Source organism: Natator depressus, chromosome 20, assembly GCF_965152275.1.
Source record: "Natator depressus isolate rNatDep1 chromosome 20, rNatDep2.hap1, whole genome shotgun sequence".
In the NCBI taxonomy this organism is placed as follows: domain Eukaryota; kingdom Metazoa; phylum Chordata; order Testudines; family Cheloniidae; genus Natator; species Natator depressus.
In genome coordinates, this window is record NC_134253.1 from 23243460 (window position 1) to 23261250 (window position 17791).

At 49.0% G+C, this 17791-nt stretch overlaps 1 protein-coding gene across 1 annotated transcript in view; it reads left to right on the forward strand.

Moving 5' to 3' along the window:
• The first annotated feature begins 465 nt into the window (after positions 1-465).
• The window catches only part of LOC141975034 (complement C3-like), a 54942-nt gene continuing 37616 nt past the window's right edge, over positions 466-17791 (forward strand). Inside the window, exons 1-10 of the mRNA XM_074935182.1 lie at positions 466-580; positions 6082-6274; positions 8615-8777; positions 9446-9516; positions 10533-10627; positions 11849-11931; positions 12092-12182; positions 12666-12768; positions 12864-12984; positions 15694-15809. Of these exons, the coding sequence (XP_074791283.1) occupies positions 510-580; positions 6082-6274; positions 8615-8777; positions 9446-9516; positions 10533-10627; positions 11849-11931; positions 12092-12182; positions 12666-12768; positions 12864-12984; positions 15694-15809 (1107 nt within the window). The 5' untranslated portion in view covers positions 466-509. The remainder of the gene's footprint in view (positions 581-6081; positions 6275-8614; positions 8778-9445; positions 9517-10532; positions 10628-11848; positions 11932-12091; positions 12183-12665; positions 12769-12863; positions 12985-15693; positions 15810-17791) is intronic.

Sequence of the window (17791 nt, forward strand, 5' to 3'; positions counted from 1 at the left end):
CAGGAACAGAATCCAGGAGTCCTGATTCTCAGCCTGCCCCCTTGTTGTAACCCAGTAGATCCCACTCCCCTCCCAGAGCCAGGAATATAACCCAAGCGTCCTGACTCTCAGCCCCCCCTGCTTTAACACACTTGAACCTATTCCTCATTCACAGCTGGGAGCAGAACCCAGGAGTCCTGACTTCCAGCCCCAATTCTCCATACTAGGCCTGAACTGTGGTATTGATCAGCGCCCCACCATTCTGATCTGTGGCTAGCACCTTGGCATGGAGTAAACACAAGCACAGCCTCAGGTCCCTAATTCCAACTCCAGCCCTTGGAAAGACAAATAAACCCTTGTGTCAAGGGAGTGAAGAAAACATCTTTTGTTCTGAACTTTTCAGGTTTCCTGGGCTCCTCCTGGTCACTGACTAACCCGCCCAGCTGTTTGCACAAGGGCTCATCTTACAGGCAACTCTGAGGATAAATAGCCCAGGAGGAGCTACTTCTCCTCACGCTCCTGTCCTCACCATGGGGGGCTCTGCTCTCTACCTGGTGGCCGTGTTTGCTTTCTACTTCCCGGCTGTTTCTCACAGCCAGCTGTAAGTACCCCCGCGCTTCTGCCACGGTGATGAGGATATTAACCAGGGTTTGTTAAATGGCTCCCAATGGAAACAAAGCTCAATTTTCCTCTCTTCTCTGCTACTGTGTGTGGAGTGGGAACAGGCTGCAGAAATTCTCTTCCTCACCTGGTCCAAGCCTCTTCTCCCTCGCTCAGTTCCAAGGCTAATTTTGGGATTTGGAAGACGGAATTTTTAAAAAAGTATAAACTGGATTTTGAGCCTCGTTTGATCTAAGTGAATCAGGTATAGACAAGGAGTAATTCCATTGAAAACAATGGGGTTGCACCCCCCTGAAATGCACTGAAATCAGTGGGGTTGTCTTTCCCTTGGCTCCAGTGGGCTTTGGATCAGGCCCTAAAAGAAACCAGAATCAGGTTCTACGGGGCCATATTTTGAACTCCTTGCTCAGTTTCTACATCCGCAAGACACCCCGTGGGAATAAATTCTATTTTCAGTGTGTACTGGTGCAAATCTGGAGTAACTCCACAGACTTCAACGGGTAGTTAGTTACATTGGAGTAACTCCACTGGCTAAGGGAATTGCTTATGGTGCATGAGGCAGACCAGAACCCAGTTCACTTCCAAGGGGTTGGTGGGCTTCCGAAGCACAGTGGTCCACCGCTTGGGCACTGCACTGGGAGTCAGGACTCCTGGGTTCTATTTCCAGCTGTTGGAGGGAATGTGCCTCAGGGGCCAGAAGATGGGAATGGGAGTCGGAGCTCCTTGGTTCTACCTGATGCTCTCACAGGGAGGATATCCAGGAGACGCCTGGGTTCTAGGAGGGGGATGATGTCTAGTGGTTAGAGCCGGGGGGTGTGACTTGGAGTCAAAACTGCTGGGCTCTATTCCCAGCTGAGTCACTGACTGGCTGTGTGACCTTAAGAAAGTTCCTCCCCTTTTCTGTGCCGGCCTCTCCCTCCTCTGTGAAAGGGGGATCATGACACTGTAAAGTGATGCGAGATCTATGCCTGGCTAGTACTTTGAGTGTGACCCCGGGGCTAAGCTTCTGTTGTCCATCTGACTGATTGGCTGCCTGGCATGGTTACTGCCTCCCGGCCTGTTCATGTCTGTGCTGGGGTGGCCAGATGAACAGCCCCGAGCCAGACCAATAGCCCATGTGCTTGGCTCTAAAGCTGGGAAGGGATCTTGGTGCAAGGGGGTGGCAGCAATAAAAGGGAGGAGGCAGGAACATGTAGTTTGATTTGATTTGGTGCCGCCCCCTGTGGCCAGGCCAAACGATGGACATGACACTGAGCAGGAGACAGAAGGAAACTCCGAGGGATGTCTCCCTTCAGAACTGCAGGGAGGGAGCTGCTTAAAGGTTCATCCTACCTCAGGGGCCTGCTGAGCCAGTGAGAAGCCAGCAGCTGCATGAGAGATGCTTTGATCTGTCAGGATGACCCAACTCACATACGGAGCCTATGTCGGGTCCCCACCTTCCCCATGGGGCGGGAGGGGCTGCCGTCCGGACGCCAGACTTCGGGGTGATAGACAGACGTCCAGATGGGGGTTTGGGTTTTGCAGGGTGACCCCACTGGGAATGCACCACGGTGGGCTGCAGGCCAGATGTGCAGACCTCGGTGCAGCTTTCCCCAAAGGGTTCCAGAGATTTATGAAACCTGTTTCTGAGCCTGGGCCAACTTTCAGGAAAGGAGGAGGGGGGTTCCCCCAGGAGGGAGAGAGGAGATTTGGTAGCCACCATGCAGCGCTAACTCCAGGTCTCAACCCTGACCTGTGTCTCTAGGATTTCTAGAAGGAACATCAGGGGCCTACCTGGTCCATTTTGACAGCGCTCTGGTGCATGGCTGGTACCAAGCGGACGCCCTGCTTAGATGCTCCTGGTATTGCCTGAGGAAGCGATGAGCAGTAAACGTGGCCCATGCTCGACGACTCCCCAGCGCAGCGTGCTCCTCTCTAGGAAGGGTCATAGAATCATAGAATATCAGGGCTGGAAGGGACCTCAGGAGGGTCTAGTCCAACCCCCTGCTCCAAGCAGGACCGATCCCCAATTAAATCAAGCCTGACCTTAAAAACTTCTAAGGAAGGAGATTCCACCACCTCCCTAGGTAACGCATTCCAGTGCTTCACCACCCTCCTAGTGAAAGAGTTTTTCCTAATATCCAACCTAAATGTCCCCCACTGCAACTTGAGACCATTACTCCTTGTTCTGTCATCTGCTACCACTGAGAACAGTCTAGCTCCATCCTCTTTGGAACCCCCTTTCAGGTAGTTGAAAGCAGCTATCAAATCCCCCCTCATTCTTCTCTTCCGTAGACTAAACATCCCCAGTTCCCTCAGCCTCTCCTCAGAAGTCATGTGTTCCAGTCCCCTAATCATTTTTGTTGCCCTCCGCTGGACTCTTTCCAATTTTTCCACATCCTTCTTGTAGTGTGGGGCCCAAAACTTGACACAGTACTCCAGATGAGGCCTCACCAATGTCGAATAGAGGGGAACAGACATGTCCCTCGATCTGCTCGCTATGCCCCTACTTATACATCCCAGAATGCCATTGGCCTTCTTGGCAATAAGGGCACACTGTTGACTCATATCCAGCTTCTCGTCCACTGTAATCCTTAGGTCCTTTTCTGCAGAACTGCTGCCGAGCCATTCGGTCCCTAGTCTGTAGCGGTGCATGGGATTCTTCCGTCCTAAGTGCAGGACTCTGCACTTGTCCTTATTGAACCTCATCAGATTTCTTTTGGCCCAATACTCCAATTTGTCTAGGTCCCTCTGTATCCTATCCCTACCCTCCAGCGTATCTACCTCTCCTCCCAGTTTATTGTCATCTGCAAACTTGCTGAGGGTGCAATCCACACCATCCTCCAGATCATTTATGAAGATATTGAACAAAACCGGCCCCAGAACCGACCCTTGGGGCACTCCACTTGATACTGGCTGCCAACTAGACATGGAGCCATTGATCACTACCCGTTGAGCCCGACAATCTAGCCAGCTTTCTATCCACCTTATAGTCCATTCATCCAGCCCATACTTCTTTAACTTGCTGGCAAGAATACTGTGGGAGACCGTGTCAAAAGCTTTGCTAAAGTCAAGGAACAACACGTCCATTCCTTTCCCTTCATCCACAGAACCAGTTATCTCGTCATAGAAGGCAATTAGATTAGTCAGGCATGACTTGCCCTTGGTGAATCCATGCTGACTGTTCCTGATCACTTTCCTCTCCTCTAAGTGCTTCAGCATTGATTCCTTGAGGACCTGCTCCATGATTTTTCCAGGGACTGAGGTGAGGCTGACTGGCCTGTAGTTCCCAGGATCCTCCTCCTTCCCTTTTTTAAAGATGGGTACTACATTAGCCTTTTGCCAGTCGTCCGGGACCTCCCCCTATTGCCATGAGTTTTCAAAGATAATGGCCAATGGCTCTGCAATCACATCCGCCAACTCCTTTAGCACTCTCACGGGTCAGGCCGTGCAAACCGTATGAGCGCAGTTGATGGAATGCAGGAGGACACAGCCTCGCTCTCTCCCAGGGGCACTGGAGTCAGCACGAGCTCAGACGGGAGAGCTCCTTCTACCGAGCCCCCACCCCTCTTCCTGCAGCACAGCGCCCCCTAGCACTGCACTGGGGCATTGGGGTCAGCACTGACTGCTAGGGGACAGCACCCCCTGTTGAGCCCCCACCCCTCTTCCTGCAGCACAGCGCCCCCTAGCAGCACACTGGGGCATTGGGGTCAGCAGGGACTGCCAGGGGAGAGCGCCCCCTGCTGAGCCCCCTACCCTTCTCCCTGCAGCACAGCGCCCCCTAGCACCGCACTGGGGCATTGGGGTCAGCAGGGACTGCCAGGGGAGAACGCCCCCTGCTGAGCCCCCCCACAGTGCCAGATTAAAAAATTCTGGGGCCCTGTGTGCACTATGGAAATGGTGGGTGAGTGTGTGACCGGGGGGGGGAGGGGTTGGGTCCTACCCCTAGGGGGTGGGAGGACCTAGGAGGGTATTGGAGAGTGAGGCCACCCCGCAGTCACCCCACATGGTGGCTCCTGTCCCATGGGGCTGGCCTGGCTCCCTGCTCCAGCCCATTGGCTGTCACCATAGTGCACTGGTGGGGGTGGGGCCTCTGTTCCCATCCTGGTCCTGGCACCATCGGCTCGCCCACCCGAAAGTGGACTGTGATGGGCCAAAACAAATAATCTGACAGGCTTTGTTCCCTCCCCTCTCCCCCACCGGGTGGACAGGCACCCCCAGAGATGGGGGCCCAGTGCAAGAGCACTGAGTACACGTGGGTTAAACCGGGCCTGCCCCCACCAGCACAGCACTAGCCTCCAACTGGGGCAGCAGGATCAGCATAGAGTTGGAAGAGAGACCCCCTGCCGAGCCACCACCTTGCTCGTTGCAATGCAGCACCCCCAGCACCATGCCGGGGCATTGGGGTCAGCACTGACTTACAGGGAAGAGCATCCCCGACTGTATCGGTGTACAGCTGGGCGCCCCATTTCAGAAAAGTGACAACAGCAATGTCTTTTATGACAGGATTAGGCTGGGGGACACATCCACTCACAGCAATTTTCCGTAGGGACAGGAGCACATCATGTCCTGAACTTTTTGCCTACGTGTGTGTGCATATGATCTTTATCTGGTATGAAAAAATCAAGTCCCATCATCCATCACCCTTCCTACTGGCATGACACACAGACAACTTGGCTGACATTTAGCAAAACTTTTTATTTCCCCCCAGGCCTACTTCCTTGTGAATTCACAACACTATGGGTGATGTCATCAGTCAGTTATTTCACCTGGAAGACAGCAACCCTGCTTTAACTCCATTGCCTGAGGGGGGATTTTCCAGACAGCCTAGGTGATTTAGCAGCAAAGTCAACTGGACTTGGAAGGGCTTGTCTCCGTGAAGAGTTAGTTCACAGCAAACCGAAGTGTAAATCTACCCCACACTAGCCCACTGCACACTAACTGTCTGTGTGGACACTGTTAATGTGTACTAACAGTTCCTTAGTGCACTTTGTCTTCGTGCACCTTGGGCCCCGAATACTGTGGCTCTGCTGCAATTTTTAGGCACCAGCTCGATCAGAGCTAGCACCTGTATGCCTGGGTCTACATTTAACATTTACGTCAACCTAGCTACATTGCCCAGGGCTTTAAGCCACAGTGTAGTTAAGCCAACCTAACTGCTGGTGTAGTTGAGGCTAGGTTGATGGAGGAATGGATGGTGCATTATCTACACCGAGTAGAGCCTGTAGTGTAGACAAGCCCTATGTCTACCCAAATTGGGAGTCATGCCTCCCAGCGGCTGTGTAGACATACCCCTAGGGGCAGGAGCTGTCTCTTACTCTGTGTTTTTTACTATGCATCAGTCGCTGTTGGGATTTTGAGATGCTGCTGTAAAGCAAATAATAAATTATAAACCGTGGTAACAAGCCTGGTATAAAACCTCCTTCGGGACATGGGACTTGCAATCAGTGGGGTTTTAAATACTGACTGAACTAATCACATCGACCTTTTTGCCATTCACAGCTACTCCCTGATCACGCCCAATGTCCTGCGGGTGGAGAGTGAAGAGAAGGTCGTGGTGGAAGCCCATGGCCTCAATGCCCCAATCGCGGTTACAGTCACCGTGCATGATTTCCCGCATAAGAAACACGTCTTATACCAGGTCCGAACCGACCTCAACCCTGTGAATGGGATGATGGGCACAGCCATAATAAAGGTGGGTAAAACCCCAGGCTCAGGTCATCCAGTGAAACAAAGGGTATCATTTTCAATAGTGTCCCACTCATTTTAGGAGCCTCCAGTATTTTGGTTCCCCAACTCTGCAATACCGAGACGTTCAGACCCCATCCAGGTTGGATGTCGTTCCAAAAGAGACACTCTAGCCCAGCACAAAGTTATGAGTTTGAAATGCTGGGTGAAAGTCTATGGCCTGTGTTATACATAGGGCCCTACCAAATTCACAGTTGTGAAAAACGCATCATGGACCATGAAATCAGACCTCCTCTGTGAAATCTAGCTATTGGAGGGGAGGAGAAGGGGCAGGGCTGGGGGGTGTCCCAGCCGGGGGCTCCTACCATGCCCCTGGCTCCAGCTGTTAGTCCCCTCAGGGCTGGGGAGGGACAAGACTTACTGTTACCCTGCACAGCTGCTCTCTGGGGGAGAACAGACCCATGTCTGTCCTGTCCCTCCCCAGCCCCGCCGAGACTAGCAGCTAGGAGCCCCTGGCTGGGGCGCTCCCAGAAGCACGGGGGAGATCAGACCCACCTCCACCTCTGGGAACCTCCTGCGGCTGCAGGAAGCTGAGGGCATTGCAGAAGTGAGGGTGGCAAACCTATGACCCCCCTACAACAGGTTTGTGACCCCCCCCATGAATCCCTTTTGGGTCAGGATCCTGCCAGTTACAACACCCTGAAATTTCAGATGTAAACATCCCAGAACATGAAATTGACTAATTTTCAAATCCTAGGTCCATGAAATTGACCAGAATGGACTATGAATTTGGTTGGGCCCTAGTTATACAGGAGGTCAGACGAGCTAGCTGATCATGTTAAACGTCTACGAATCTATTTGTGATGGGGGACGTATAGCTAACTAGTTAGATAAGCACAGTGGGGGTCTCTTGTGGGGCACCTAAAAACTGAGGTGCCCCTAGGGTGAACAGATGTCCTGTTTTTATAGAGAAAGTCCTGATATTTGGGGCTTTTTCTTATATAGGCTCCTATTACTCCCCACCCTCTGTCCCGATTTTTCATACTTGCTGTCTGGTGAGCCTAGGTGCTCCAAATTAGGAGGTAGAAGAAAAGTTGAGAGGAAGGATGGTCGAGTGGTTAGGGTGCTAGCCTAGGACTCAGAAGACCTGGGTTTGGTTTCTAGCTGTGTCACAGATTCTCTCTGAGCTCTTGGGTAAGTCACTTAGTTGCTGTGTGCCTCAGTTTTCCCATCTGTGAAATACTGATAATAGCGATTCTTTCTTTTGCTGGGGGGCAGGAGGGGACATGCTGTGAGGGTAAACGCATTGCACTTGGGTAATAATATACTGACACAGTAATAGGGGCCATATAATAACTTAAATAGATACACTGAATCACAGTGAGATCTAACAGCAAACCACACTGGACAGATATTAATTCCGTTGCTTAATGCATGGCTGGGAGATACTCAGGTATTGCAGTGGTGGGGGCAGTACAAGAACCTGTATTGAACAAAACATGCAAATGACATGATTTTGTTCATTTTTTGGCATTTTCCATTGCAAATTAAAAAAAAAAAGACGACAATGAAATGGTTAAAGTCACAAGAGTTTTGATGAATACCTTGGTCTTAATTCCTGTTGACACGTCAAAGCCAATTATTTGTGTCTCAGCTGACTTGGGAGCTACTTCATTCAATGCACCGAGGCTGTGTGGTCAGGTACATAACCATATGCACTGGGGCTCGTGTTTGCACTGCCTGGGAAACTTGCTCAGAGCTTGCCAAGTCCTGTCCCTAATCTGCGCTGGGCACAGCATCATTTCTGGGTGGGGTTCCCTGGTGGAGCAGGATTCTCATTTTGACTTGATCCAAAGTCCTGGCCAGGAATGGAGAGTTGAGGGACAGAGGGAAGGTCTCTAAAATGTTACAGTTTTAGGGGAGGACAGTAGGAATAGTCGGGAGCACATCAGTGCAGTAGAACTGACTTCAGCAGAGCACCCATGGGATGCCCTTTGGTTCACAAACATTCCATATAACAGGAGGTGATCGGACAATGGGTACAGGGCTGTCCAAATGGTCTGGCCTGACTCACTGGTGGTGACCTACGCTGACTCTGTGTCATCCTGGGAATCCCCCTCCACCTGGGGCATTCCCCAATGAGGAGACCCACCATCTTCTGGCAGCTGTGTAAGCTGCTGGAGGAACTGCATGTAGAGCAGGTTAGTAAAAGGCCATGATTTCTTATGGATTCGTTCCATGTATAACTTAAGCATCGTTAACACTGCAAAGGTCTTTTGTGTAGAGCATCCCTTGTGGTGGTGAGTAAAAGCAGGAAGAACTTATCCATGCTCTTCTTCTCATGCAGGTTCCCACCAAAGAGATAAAGAAAGATTCCAGACAAAACCAGTATGTGGTGGTCCAGGCTAAGTTCCCTCAGCAAACCCTGGAGAAAGTGGTTCTGGTCCATTTCCACAGTGGATACATCTTTATCCAGACGGATAAAACCATCTATACACCTGGGTCTACAGGTACTGCCTTCCCCTGGTTTCTTCTAATGGGAAGGGATGGGAGCTGCTGATGTCATGCCATATCTACAGCAGGGCTGCAGGGTCCATCCTGTGCATATGGCTTTGCTTGTTGTCTGGCTGAAGATGGAGCACAGTTGGAGCAGAGACTCTGCCACCACCAATTTGCAATATTTCACCCTTCACCATCGTCCCAGTTGGGATGTCCCACTGAGTGTTAGATACCGAAAGACTGGGTGGACCATGGGATTGAGAATGGGCGATGGAACTTTTCAAATCCCAGTGACTGGTTCAGCTCCATCTTGTATTGAGATACATGCCCCCATCTGACAGCCGTCCCAAAGCCTGTGTGAAATAGGGGCTGCTAATCCCAGCTCATTCAGAGCAGGACAGGTCCCTGCAATGACAAAGCCCTCCCACCTGGTACTTAGGGACAGGGGAGAAAAGCAAGACAACGCCCTAAAGAAAAAAGCCATGGAGATCTCTGACTTTAGAAAGTGGCTATTGTGAAACAACCCCTGATGGGGGCTGATGGCTCAGATCCTCCGTGGAGTTAGGCACCGAACTCCCGTTGGTTTCAATCGGACGTAGACACCTAAGTAGCTTTGAGGATCTGGGCCAAGGTGTTTATCAGTTAACAACGTCCCTCTCTTCTCTCTTTATTTTCTCAGTCCTCTACCGGATCTTCACCGTGGGTCACAAACTAGAACCAGTGTCCAAAACAGTGATCGTGGAGTTTGAGGTGAGGTCGCTGTTCTGAGTGAGCCCGTGGGGGGATAGGTGGGTTTAGCCACTTGTCTGGGTAACGCGCAGCAATTTAATGTGTCTGAGGAGGCTGCATACAACCCCTGCGTGTAGCAGCAACATGGTACGGCCGGGAGAAAAGCAAATGATTGTCTGAGGTCCCTCCTTGCAAACTTCTGGTGTGCAAATTCTCCTCCAGTCATGAGGGAGGTTACGAAGTTTGCAGGGGCAGCAGCCAGGCAGCTCTTGCGAGAAGTCCCGTGGTTCTGCAATGGTGTTAACCCTTGAGGAAAGTTGCATGGAGTTCTTCGGGAAGAGCCAAGCAGGTGATTGTCTGGGAAGGCTGAAGACAAGGAGCCACTGCAAGGAGCCCTTTGAAGGACGTGTAAAGTGGTGGCAGGAACAGAGATTAGAGCTCCAGGCGTTAGTCCTCTTAAGGCCCTTTCCACTGGGCTTTATGATCCATAAAATAAAGTAACTCAGCTGCAAAACCCTGGGCAATAATTCTCAGGGGGTTCCCTCACCTCAGCCAGCTGGGAGGGGACAAAACACGCCTGTCCCTTCAGTTCCTCTTTGACTCAGTTTCCCCTTTCTTTGACACTCTGCCCTGAGCAGCAGCATAACCAGCTGGGGCCTTGAGATGGGGAGCAGCTGTGGTTGGCAGAGTGACCCAGCCCTTTGGGCAGCTCCAAGGTTTGCAGAAAGCTCAGGGTTAAGCCCGGCATCTGCAAGATTCTGCCATGGAGGTGCTTCAGTCTTCCGAGCTGCTTCCTTGAGTTCTTTGGTGACCTCGCTGAGCTATCTCAGAAGGTCAGGAGAGATTTGTCGGTTTTTCCCGGGTCTCTGGCTTGTTAAGAAATTCAAACCAATCAGTGGAATCCAGACTGTTACATGCTATTGTTGGAAGTATGGAGAACAGTCCAGTGGCCCAGGAATGTAAATGTGGCAGATGATGCTGTTAAGAGCAATTGACAGCATTTTTCTCCCTAAACTCTTAACTTGTTTGCTTTTCAGACCCCTGAGTCCATTATTGTCAAGCAGATTCCCATCTCCGCCCCCTTGAAATCAGGCATCTTCTCCCTGAACCACAACTTGCCGGAGATTGTCAGGTAGATTGGCCTGATGTTACTATGCCTGGACGGAGCAGAGCTTTGCAGGAGTTGGGCAGAGAAGCAGAAGAGATGATGTGGAGCTAATTACTGTGTGTGGCCCATCAGCTAGATCATCTCCTACAGGCATTTCCAAGTGACGTGGAGAAAACAAACTCTCCTGCCACATACCCAGTCTTGGCATAATTTGATTTGTATTTCTTATCGTTTTGATGGATAATCATGTTTATTTGTAAGCCTTTTTTTTCAGTTTCGATCACTTCAAATGCTCAGTTGTGCAAAATTAAATTATGGGTTTTTATCGTCCCCCATTCTGAGTTTTAGCAATTTAAATTTCACAGGTGGGGGAAAACATGGGGGCCAGACCACGGTGGTGGGGTCTGATAATAATTATTTAATGACAGTAGACACTGAGATTCAAAAAAGTGAAAGCTTTATAGCCATTAAAACACAAATTGTCAACATCGTATGTCCAAATACGCCAAGTATAAAGCCTTAAATCAAACTGTAGTAAGTTCTCATGCCGCGTTTTTCTTGCTTTGCCTATCTGTAAATTTCCATATTATCGATGGAAATGTGTTTTTGTTGGTATGCGTGTGCACAGTGAAATCAATGACATGTATCGATAAAAAAGTCTACACAGTCACCAGAATGAAGCTGCACTGACTTCCTTGCCATTACTCGTGATTTATTCCAGAGTATGTGAAGGCAGGATCAGGCCCTATTGGCCTGTTTTTCAAAAGTGCTGAGCACCCAACCTCCCATTCAGTGGGATTTATGAATGTTCAACTACTCTGAAAATTATGTCAGTGAGCTGGTGAGTGAGGGGCCTGATTTTGGTATGGATCGGAGTTTCCTTAAGTTTGGGGGTGTTTGGATTTAGGGTTTTGGTCCATGCAGACTGTAGAAACAAGTGCTGGCCACAAAGTTTAGATCGAAACTTCCCAAACCTTGCTAGCCAAAGGTTGAGGGGATTGTGGATCAAATGTTTTGTTCCAAGTACCTACCTCTAGTTCTGGTTCATGAAATCATCAAGGTGCAGAAAAAAATGCCTTGTATGAGATTCCCTGTGGTTCCCTCAAGACGGCTTGAGTTCCACGTATGGCTCAGATTTAGCTTATGGGGCAGATAAAATTACCGGAGAAACAAGTGAGCCAGGTGGACCTTGCGAAATGTGCGTTTTAAGTGTATTCAGTGTTCCCTCTTATTTCCTTCCTCCAGTCTGGGAACCTGGAAGATCACGGCCAGGTATGAAGACTCCCCTCAGCAGACCTTCAGTGCGCAATTTGATGTTAAGGAGTACGGTAAGAATCCAGCACCCACTGGGCCCAGGCTCAGGGAGTGGGTCTGTCTCTACTCTCCTGATACCATCTTGGAGCAGACTCTCCATTCGGCTAGGCTTTGCTGGCAACCCACCCTCTCCTACAAGCTCAATGTTCTCTTCTTCCCCTCTCGTTTCTCCAGTGTTGCCGAGTTTCGAAGTCATATTGGAGCCGGCTGAGAAGTTTTTATACATTGATGGCAATGAAGACTTCAGGGTTTCTATCACTGCGAGGTGGGTGGAAGGGATCAGCCAACTGGGGTAGCAACCACAGGTTTTAGTGCAGAAAAAAACCTAAGTCTTGCATCACTTTGGGAATGTTTTCCACTAAATGTTTTTTTTTCCCATGAAGAGTCTCCTTTTTCCATGGGAAATTCTGATTTCTTTTTTCATCCAAAAACCCAATGTTCAAAAATGGAGAAAAAAAAATTGGCTGAAAACCTTGTGATTCAGAAATGCTGGCGCGGTGCTTCATGGGGGTTGCCATTCGGGTGCTTCATTCTTCCGTTCTTCACCATGGGCTGGGCTTGCTAGCTGGACTTAAACTCCCATCATGCACCATAGCCATGATTGTCCACTTCTCCTTACCATGGTGGATCATGGGAGATATAGACCGACCAAGGAGCTGGGCCTATAGAGGAGAATGGTGGCATAGGGCCATAATATTCAGCGATAGGTTTCCTTGTGGCTTCTCTTACCCATCCTTATCTCCTCCAGGTATCTATATGGGAAAAAACTAGATGGCAATGCTTTTGTCCTCTTTGGGGTGAAGATGGATGATGAGAAGAGGAGTATCCCGCAGTCTCTCAAGAGAATCTCGGTAATTCGTGTTCTTGGCTGGAGGGCGGGGGGAGGGATTCATGCCTCCTGGGAAACTCTGTGGGTGAGGTCATGAAACTCTCTCTCCCTTTCTAGATAGAAGATGGAGACGGGGAAGCAACACTGACGAGACAGATGCTGCAGGCTCGGTTTGCCAACCTGCAAGAACTGGTTGGCCATTCGCTCTACATCTCTGTCACCGTTTTGACAGAATCTGGTGAGCATCAGCAATAAGTGCAAAGCCAAGTGCTTTATTCACGGGGTGTTCCAAAGTGGTGCCGAGTGCAGTTCGAGGTGTTGATTTAGATGTATAAAGCCCTATCTACTTAGGGTTCTGCAGATCTTAAAGGCTGCAGGCCAGATTCTTATCTCATTCGCTCTGGGGTAAAACTGGTGTGATGGGTTGCTCCCCCCTCCGGGGTGCCAGCTGATGTATTGGGGTACCACTGGGCCCGGCTTTTCCACCAGCCTGGGCTCGCTTACACTGTCCTGATGAGCCAGGCCCTCTCAAGTCTCCTCCAGCACACACACAGGAAGGGACATGCCCAGCTGCAGGAAGACAGACACTGAAATCAGCTGCATAGGAAGGCTTCAGCTAAGGAATTTCCCAGCACTCACGTGCACACCCCTTCTGGCATGTAAACCCAAAATGGTACTGTCTTGCACTGCACAGACAACTGTACAGCGTAAGCTCATGAAATTCGCCCCCTCTCTCAATGTGGAGGATGATATGCACAGCTTTTTGCTCCCCAGTTATGAATTCCACAAACTGGTTTTAGAGAAAACAAAAACAAGTTTATTAACTACAAAAGATTTTAAGTGGTTATAAGGGATAGGAAACAGATCAAAACAGATTACCCAGCAAACAAAACAAAAACGCAATATAAGCTCAGATACTAAAGAAACTGGTTACAAGCACTAATTTCTCACCCTAAATGTTGTTTTAGGCAGATTGCAGAGTTTCTTGAAGGCAAGCTGCTCTTGCTTGCAGCTTAAAACTCCAAGTATTTCTTTTACAGGCTAGACACCTTCCGTCTAGCCTGGCAGTCCTTTCTTCCCAGATCAGTCTTAGATGTTTACAGCAGTCATCTTGGGCAAAGCTTCAGTGAAGAACCGACCCTGATTATCGCACTTCCCTGCCTTAAATAGGTTTTACATATGGTGGGAATCCTTTGTCTTCCAGTATGATTCCCACCCCCGGATAGTGGAAAAGGACAAATTTTATTATGGAGTCTAGTATCAGGTGACTTAATCACATGACCCTGCAGCCATAACTCACACAAAGGAAGTCCATTTGCAGCATCCCAGGAAGATGGGAGATTACCCTCTTCAAAGTCCTATTGTTCTCCCTAACAGTCTATTGAATTGTATCCAGCTAGCCAGCCAGATTGATTGCATTTTGTCTGGTGGGTATTCTCCGGGTGCAAAAACTTTTGTAGTACAGATGTAGGGTCAATATTCCTAACTTAAGATACAAAAATGATATGTGCATACAAATGGGATAATCATATTCAGTAAATCATAACCATTCCAATGATATCTCACAAGTCCCATCTTGCATAAAACACATCTTAGTTATGCTATAATCATATAATAACAATATTTCTCTGAAGGATATGGGGTGTAATGTCACACCTGGAATAACTCCAGATTTACACCAGCGAAAGTAGCTTGAAACTGTTGCACCTTTGTTTTCTGTGCATTGCACCTTTCCATTTCTAAGAGTTCTGGGTCAGCTCTTAGGGATAGTCTAGGCATACTTACTCCTGCCTCAGTGCATGGGATGGACTAGATGGCTTCTTGCAGTCCCTTCCAGCTCTACATAGCTCTGGTCTCTTAACTTTCCCTGCAGAGGGAGCAGCCATTCTGTTCCGAGCAGCTGTAGCTTGTTACAGAGGAAACTAGTAGCTGAAAGCCTGTGCTGTTGCACGGGTGTGGCAATTGGGCCAAGTAATCCAAACAACCAATGAAATTACTGCATGCAAATTAGTTGTAGAGTAAAGGTGGTGATTGGTTGGTTGAGTTGTGTCTGATATCACAATGGTCTAGGGCTCTTGGCATGCCACATGCCTTACTGGAGTTGTACACCAGGCTTGTAACGTCAGAATGGCTGGGGACTTAAAAATTGGCTGGTAACAGACTGCAAATCCCAGTGATAATTGAACCTGGCGATATTGTAACTAAGAAGAGCCCTTCTCTTGCTTATATAGCTGCTTCCATCACTTCACACAGACGCAACAGAGTTCTAGGCTTCAGAGTGGTACAACCTCAGAGTGACAGTCCTGGAATCTTATTATATAGATAGATACACAAACACTGTGCTCTCTGTCTCCCAGAGACTTTGTTTTTGTTCTTTCTTGTTGCTTCTTTAAAAGCTAAAATAAGTCGTTTTAGCATGAAAGGGACTGATTCTGTTTTCACTGCTACAGTGCCACTGACTATAGGGGAGTTATTCCTGATTTATACTGGCGTGAGAACAGAATCAGGCTCAACGGCCTGCAGTAATGCCAACCCCAAACATGCAAAAATCACAAGTCAGTCCCCCAGCTCCCAAAATCACGAGATCACATTAAAAATCATGAGGTTTTTTTTTAAATAGTAAACTTCGGTTGCTCTTTCTTTCCCTCCTGGCTTTTGAGGCATTAGATCGCACGTGGGACATGCTTTCAAGCTTTTCTCTGCAACCAGAAGAAACGTATTTCTTCTTTTAAATGACAGCTGAGATTCTCATGCCATATGGTGATTCTAGCAGCTGGGGCTTGAAGACAAGGAATTAAAACAGGAGACTCATGATAAAATCACAAGAATCAGCGGCACTGAATCAACATCTGACCATGGCCTATTCCTTGTGTTTTACCCTGGACCTTAAGGACAAAATTTGTATTCCCTAGCTCAGTTTTAATTGACCCATGGCTTCTCTCTGCAGGCAGCGACATGGTGGAAGCGGAGAACACCGGAATTAAAATTGTGACATCTCCCTATCAGATCCACTTCACAAAAACACCCAAGTACTTCAAGCCGGGGATGCCCTTTGAACTCATGGTAATATCTCTTCTTCTAGATCATGCCTGAGGTGTATAAAGAGGAGAGAACTATGGGTACTAGGGTGATGAGGGGGGTATAAGAACTTAGAATAGAACAGAAACAAAGGGCCACATTCCAATCTCAGTTACACCAACCTAATTCCAGTGTGACTCCACTAAATGCAATGGAATCACTCTAGATTTACACTGGCCTAACAAGAGCAGAATCTGGCCCAAAAGCTGACAGCAAATACAAGGTGTGAAATGGCACCTAGCTACAGGTCTGGCCCAAAATGTGCCCTGGGGTCACTCGTGTACTGTGGGATAATATTCCCTGGACTGTGTGTTAATTGCTGGCACTTCAGGGTTTTCTGACTATAGAAGGGAATTGGGCACAGGTGAGGAGTTCCAAAGGGGGGGGCATTTGCAGAAATAGGGGGCAGAGGGACCACTGTGGATAGGAGGATGAGAGGGAATTTAAAAATTGGCACGGACAGAATGATTCTTCTCCCAGCGAGTTAAGCTGCATTACAGAGGGAGAAATATTATGCTCCTAAAATTCTGAATCAATCAGCATCAGTCCTCTTGTCCACAGAGAATATGGTTTTAAGGTCCCACACTCCTCTGGGGCTGAAGAGTTTGTGAAGGGAATTTAGTATTTTTCTGTCAGCAGGCACTTAAGACTATACATTAGCAGAGAACTGAAGCAATTATCTTTGGCTGCAGACCAAAGGTGCACAAACGAGTAATTGACCACAGTAATGAGCAGGTTAAGTCCATTTCTAATCTGGATATTTGCTTTACATACAGTGGTGAATGGGATAAACATAAAAAAGAGTCAAAGGGCTGAACCTTAAGATCCATGCAAGTAGCTGTCCGTTTTTCTTGTGTGCATGGGGGTAATTGAATTGCACCGGCTCTCTGAATGCTTAGGGCTAACGTGAGTGCTCACATTTTATACACTGTAGAAATCTGGGGCTGGAAAGATCTTAGGTCCAGAGGTGCTGAGTTTCTGATTTCCCAGGGGCTGCTCGACCCCTGCTCCATCCCAGACCTCGCCCCCACTCCACTCCTTCCCCCAAGACCCACCCCGCATCTTCCTGCCCCCACTCTGCCCTGCCTTCTCCTCCCCCTGCCCCCCAGCACCTCCTGCCCACTGCTGAACTGATCCTCGGCAGGCGGGAGGTGCTGGGAGGGAGGGGGAGGAGCTGATCGGTGGGGCCTGTCGGTGGGTGCTGAGCACCCACTTTTTTTCCCCCCGTGGGTGCTTCAGCCCCGGAGCACCCACAGAGTCAGCGCCAATGCTTAAGTCATTAGAGGTAGAGCAAAATACATTCGTGAGGAGAATGCTTGATCTTCTCAACTAAAGCCCAGCTGATTACGTAGGACAGAGGTGGGTGAGTGTTCCACTGCAGCCAAAGCCCAATAGGTAAGTGTCGGTTTCAGAGTAGGAATGAATTTACTTCGGCCACCAAGGTTATGTCAGTGTGACCATAGAATCATAGAATATCAGGGCTGGAAGAGACCTCAGGAGGTCATCTAGTCCAACCCCCTGCTCAAAGCAGGACCAATCCCCAACTAAATCATCCCAGCCAGGGCTTTGTCAAGCCTGACCTTAAAAACTTCTCGGGAAGGAGATTCCACCATCTCCCTAGGTAACGCATTCCAGTGCTTCACCACCCTCCCAGTGAAAAAGTTTTTCCTAATATCCAACCTAAATGTCCCCCACTGCAACTTGAGACCATCACTCCTTGTCCTGTCATCTTCTACCACTGAGAATAGTCTAGAACCATCCTCTCTGGAACCACCTCTCAGGTAGTGGAAAGCAGCTATCAAATCCCCCCTCATTCTTCTCTTCTGTAGACTAAACAATCCCAGTTCCCTCAGCCTCTCCTCATAAGTCATGTGTTCCAGACCCCTAATCATTTTTGTTGCCCTTCGCTGGACTCTCTCCAATTTTTCCACATCCTTCTTGCAGTGTGGGGCCCAAAACTGGACACA